We start from the raw sequence: 6,000 nt of genomic DNA, 5'->3' as shown, positions 1-6,000 counted from the left end.
GATCAGTAAAGTTGTTGCATCTTTATTATGGGATCCCTTTCTCTTGGGAAGATTTATTTTGAGGACACTTAAGCAAACCTGTTGATGGACCCACAAGGTGAGAACCTGAGATGTTTCGTCACCAGCCATGTCAGTCATTTTTGAAGTACATACTTCTAACCCCAAAGAAGTCTTCCACTGGTTACAACATTGACACCCAACTTTCTTACAAAATCATGAGAGTTTGAGTCATAAGCACCTACCTATACCACTTCCAAATATCAAACACACAGAAACTTTGAAATAGCACATGCTTGATACTTTTAAGCTGATAAATCCCAGGTATGTAGATCACTTAGATACATGCTGTTAAGACCTTCTGTTTGGATTTAAGAAATACAAAATCTTTCCCTGATACCAGGGAAATTTGTGCTAATATCAAGGCTTTTGTTTTATTATCAGTTTTCCTACCTTTCACAGCTAGACTGTGTGCTCCCTTTGACCATAAACAATTCTCCAGAATCATCAAAGACACCAACATGTCCATGATGAAATTAGAAAAAGTGCAAGCCTGCTCTATAATCTTATGTGTCATGGTTAATTTTAGTTGTTAATTTAACCAGATTAAGGGGATCCAAGATAACTGCTCAGGCATTGTTTTTGGATGTGACTATGAAAACATTTTTGGAAGACATTGGTCAGTGAATTGGTGAGTTGAGCTAGAACACTACACATTCACTGTGGACAATAGCCAGTCACCCAGGGACTTGATAGAACAAAATGGGAAAGCAAAGATGAATTTGCTCTCTCTATCTGGGACAACCTTCTTCTCTTCTCTTTCTACATCAAAATTACAGCTTTTTCAACCTTTGGATGCTGTGGCTTACATCAGCAGTTTCCCTGGAATTGAGTTTTGGCCTGAGCTAACTTTACTTATTCTCTAGATTGAAGACTGCGTATTGTGGGATTCCACCTAGTGAATCCTTACGTGCACACAGACACACAGACACACACATATAAATATATATATAGTGTTAGGATATGGTTAAAATACCCAGTCAAGGAATGCTCCTGAGTACTGACAACGTTTGATCTAAAGTAAAAATTGCATCTTTAAGTCCTCCCCCATCACCTATCACAATATCAAATCCTATAACAACCTTTCCTTAACATTCCTTTACTAAGGTGATCCAAGTTTTTCATAGTGTGTAGTCCTCTCAATTGAAGATAATGATAAACCTAATTGTTTTTGGCTATAAAGGTGCATCTCTGAGTGGTACTTTGCTGAATAACATTGATAATGTGCCATATATCTGACAGCAGTTAGCATTTGTCTTTACTTAATACATTGAGTGATAGCATGGATGATTTAGCACAGAACTGAATAAAAATAAAATAACAATACTGGTTTTGAACAATGGGAAGAGCTTTATTTTGCTTTTTTAAAATAAGTCTACTTGAGAGCCAGGAAAAAGAATGAAAATGTCTTGATGTGAAATGCATAGTGGAATTCATAGAACTATGACATGCCAAAGTTAGACAGATATTGAGTACTAAATTTAGGATAAAAATTAAATACTTTGTCAATGTTATTAACCTTCTTTAAAAAAACTTTTTTCCAAAGAAATTTGTAGCAAAGCATTGCTTTTGTAGCCTTTCAAAAATATTTGACTAGCTGATCCTATTGCTATTTAAAATTCAACATGAGTTCTTTTTCCTTTTTTGTTAAAACTGCATTGCTTCCTAAAATACACAAAAATAGTTCTAAGAATAATATGCATTGATTGACTCTATGTTCTAGATATCTTTCTAAATACTCACCTATCATCTCAGAAATCTTAAGAAGTCTTTTGTTTTTCTTTTACAGTTCATTAAACTCTGCATAGAAGACTAAAGTACATTGCCCAAGAGCATGTGGCTATGATTCAGCATTCAAATGCAAGTGATTCACTGTTGGAGAGCACACATCCATTGTACTCTACACAGTTTCTTCCTTCCTGGCTTTGACTGTACTAAACGTAAGTCATTCCTCCACTGCCTTGTAATTCATTTTAATTGCTCACATAAGTATTCTCTTATCTAGTTTATACAATTCTAAACTATTTCTAAAAGGTTACATGCAATACAATTTTACTTACCTATAATTATTCATAACTCAGTTAAACATTCGAGTCTAGTTAAAGGTCTGGAAAGAGATTGTTTTTAAATAGGTATTGCTTTTAGCAGAAGAATATGCAAAATTCCCAATGATTGCTTATTATAATCTGTTCAAAAGTTGTCTATTCATTCTATAAATTAGTACAAATTGCTGTGCTTAAAAAAGTATTTTGAACATAATTTTTGTTGCATTGTCATTCTTTTCATAAAAGTTCTATGTAGATTTGCTGGGTAAACTAATACTTTAGGAGGTTTTCAAACTCCTAAGTTTTTAAAATACTTTTTAAATTGTTAAAAATTATTCCTAATAGAAAATCTTAGAAAACTGCCAGAACCACCATCCAGCAATTATATTAAAAGAATATTTTAATTCTTTTAAGATTTCAGGGATGGTCTCATGGTTTTAAAAACTCACAAATATTTTACATTTAATGCAAATTAAAGATTGGAGAGTGAGAGTGAGAGAATAGAACCTCTTTTCTCAAAAAGAAAAAAAAATTCCTAGAAAGCTTCATAGAATATAGTTGAAAAAATAAAACTAGAGTTTTTAAACAAATCTTCAGAAATCTTCTCTCTCTCTCTCTGTCTCTCTCTGTCTCTCTTTAACTATTTTCTCATCATTCAGCCACTCAATTTGAGAAGTTCAATGTAGGCTTGAAATTTAACTAACTGGCATATGGTTTTGAACCAATTATTTTCTTTTCCCATTCCTATGATTTGTCATCTTGAAAATTGTGATATATTGTTATCTTAAATGGCTACTTTATGCATTAAAAATAATTATTTACATGAAATCCTTACTATTTGGTAAATATTTATTGAAAACATTTAGTTTGTCCTCTCCTCCTTTTATAGGAGGCCATTAAGAATGTACCTGACAGACTTCCAACTTCAACCATAATGAACCTAGGAGCCCAGTTGCTGTGGTTTGAAACCTTTGACCATATATAGCATTGAGAGTTTGCTTCTAGTAGGCTTCTCCTAACCAAAGAGTGAGCATGGCTAGGATACAAAGCAGAACATTCCTGGGGAACATAGGAGTCTCTTGAAGGGAAAAATTGGTTTGAAGCCTTTTGGAAAACCTTGTCAAACTTTCCTTATACTATATGACAATTTAGTAAATTTCCACTGTTTCCTTCTTTTCTTGTTTCTGGGTTAGACTTGCATTGTTTGTTGTTATTTTTATTCTTTCACAGACAGTTATTCAATCAAAGTCTTCCCAGTTCTATTCTTCTCTTGCTGTATGACTCAGAGAAATCAGACTTTTCATAGACATTTGTCTTTACTAGACCTGGCCTTTTCACCATCAGCTCCTCTTGCACTATAGTATTTATGTACCTTATATTCATCCCTAGATTCATTCTGATGTCCCAATTCCTTCCTTTGAAGTATCTTGCCAATTAAATCCTGGTATCAATAAATAAGATGCACCTTGGGCTGTTCTGTGCAGTTCAAGGTATGCTTCTCAAGACCCAAATCAGGTGGCCAATGTTGCTCTCAACACCAAATTCATAAAAATGAATAAGAAATGTAGCCTAGGGGCTGCTGCATCAGGCTGCAGGAGAAGATGGCGGTCTCCACAGGACACTATTCAGGATAACACATTACACTGTAACATGAAATATTTATTTGTAATACTTTGTGGAGGTAAAAATGGCCATGCTAACTGAAACTGTCCAAAGCAATCTTGGAGCTAAAGTTCCTCGTAATTTTCGCTTGTTGGAAGAGCTTGAAAAGGACAAAAAGGAGTAGGTGATGGTACGGTTAGCTGGGGCCTTGAAGATGATGAAGATACGACACTTACAAGGTGGACAGGCATGATTATTGGGCCACCAAGGACAAATTATGAAAACAGAATATATAGCCTGAAAGTAGAATGTGGACCTAAATATCCAGAAGCTCCTCCATCAGTTAGATTTGTAACAAAAATTAATATGAATGGAATAAATAATTCCAGTGGAATGGTGGACGCACGGAGCATACCAGTGTTAGCAAAATGGCAAAATTCATATAGCATTAAAGTTGTACTTCAAGAGCTAAGACGTCTAATGATGTCCAAAGAAAATATGAAGCTTCCACAGCCACCAGAAGGACAAACATACAACAATTAATTTTAGTAGATCTCAAATTTGTCTTAAATCAACAACCTTCTACTCATATTAGTGTCTTGATTAAATATCACAATGCAAAATATCCACACATTAAGTAAGAGAATTCCAGCTGGTAAACATGACCTGGACATCTGTAAGAATATATTTAATATATGTACACCCATTATGTTTTCGGGTAATGGGAGGAAAAAGGCAGCAGAATTTTTCTTTCTTATTAAGGCACTGTCATTTAAACATGAACTGGGAGTACTAGAAATAGAATTCAGGTTTACAAGATGAAAGCATGGCAAGAAGTGTGAGAAACGTGTGCTTCTGAAACATAAAATCTCAAGAAGGAAAAACAGACATGGCATGCTTTATACAGCTTAGTGAAAGAGCTGCAATAAAATTGGTTAAGTAGCAGATACAATAAATATTGTCACAAATTGTGTTAATTTTTGAAGCAGTGTGGGCGCTGACTACTAGTAGTATCGACAGTATGTTCAGGATTGTTTTGATACCTGTATTTATAATAAAAAGATGTTGGGGGATCAATGAATTTCTGTTAAAAGATGTTCCTGTGTGTTATATGTAACAGACATGATAAATATTTGTTTATGGTCTTTGTTTAATAAACCATGCATTTAAGTCAACGAAAAGGAAATAGGTGTATGGATGATATATGGTCTTGAGATTCAAGATAGTCTTAACATGTAAATAAAATGTGGAATGTGTCTTCAATAAAAAAAAAAAGAAATGTAGCCTAGATTAATCTCAATTAGAGAATTAATAAAATTCCTCTTGGTGATTCTTCAAGCAAATGGAATAAAACATACCAAATCCATTGGGTATCAATGGATTTAAAAAATTGTAAGTACATTTCACCAAAATGTCATTCAAATTATGGTAATTATCAAAAGTTTCTTTATACTGTCTTTACACATATCTGTGTGCATAAGAAAAATTGTCTCATTCTCTGTAGGAGGAATTAGCTTTCTGCTCTTTAATTTTAAAATCATAATCTTGAAGTGAGATTTATCAGTCCTTAATCTGTGATTTCTCAGAGTGAAACACTCTCTTTTTGTAGCAGTCATATTTGATTCCCAGTAACCAGGCACCTCAGGGGCACAACCTTTCACTTTGAAGTGTGGATATCAATTTTTATCCTATGTGTACTTTTAGTTTAATTTTGGTTCATCACAATCAGCTGAGAACTTTAAACAAATAAACATGAAATTTAATAAATAATTAGGGCTGGTAGAGTGGCTCAGGTGGTAGAGCTCTGGACTAGCAAATACAAAGCCCTGGGTTCAAATCCCAGTACTGCCAAAAAAGAGAAAAAAAATCCTTAATAAACATTTAAAAAGAGAACAAAAGAATCAAAACATAAATAAATATAAATACAGACTAGTTTTTAAAGGACAAATTTATTTTACTAGCCTAGAGAATTTATTCTCAGAGCTGAAAAGGTCTTCTCCATTTTTAGCCCTGCTCCAGTTTTTACTGGGATGCCATAAATTTATTGTGTGTGAAAAGCAACTTAACCTTATAGTATTTTTAATGTTTTCTTTTTGCCTACCTTCTGTCCCATAAATTTAACCCTCTACTCCCTTGATACTCTTGTGGTAAAAATCTAAAGAATGAGATTATCTGGATGTACCCCAACTAAGATATTAAATGTTCTACCTCTTTTCTAGGCTACTTGTTTTCTCTCACATGTGGACTATAGACCCAATACAAATATAAGCAATGTTATGAAAACCAGATTACACTA

The 6,000-nt window shown here is 33.7% G+C and overlaps 1 protein-coding gene across 1 annotated transcript; it reads left to right on the top strand.

Annotated features, from left to right (window-relative positions):
• Positions 1-3,744: 3,744 nt before the first annotated feature.
• LOC109679132 (ubiquitin-conjugating enzyme E2 variant 2) lies at positions 3,745-4,960 on the top strand. The gene is given in 2 exon segments (XM_020154449.2): positions 3,745-3,868; positions 3,871-4,960. Coding segments are annotated over 2 exon segments (456 nt in total). The 5' UTR covers positions 3,745-3,789; the 3' UTR covers positions 4,248-4,960.
• The last annotated feature ends 1,040 nt before the right edge of the window (positions 4,961-6,000 follow it).

Source organism: Castor canadensis, chromosome 9, assembly GCF_047511655.1.
Source record: "Castor canadensis chromosome 9, mCasCan1.hap1v2, whole genome shotgun sequence".
Lineage (NCBI taxonomy): Eukaryota > Metazoa > Chordata > Mammalia > Rodentia > Castoridae > Castor > Castor canadensis.
Note: the sequence above shows the minus strand (reverse complement) of the source record. Positions and strands in the feature narration are given on the sequence as shown.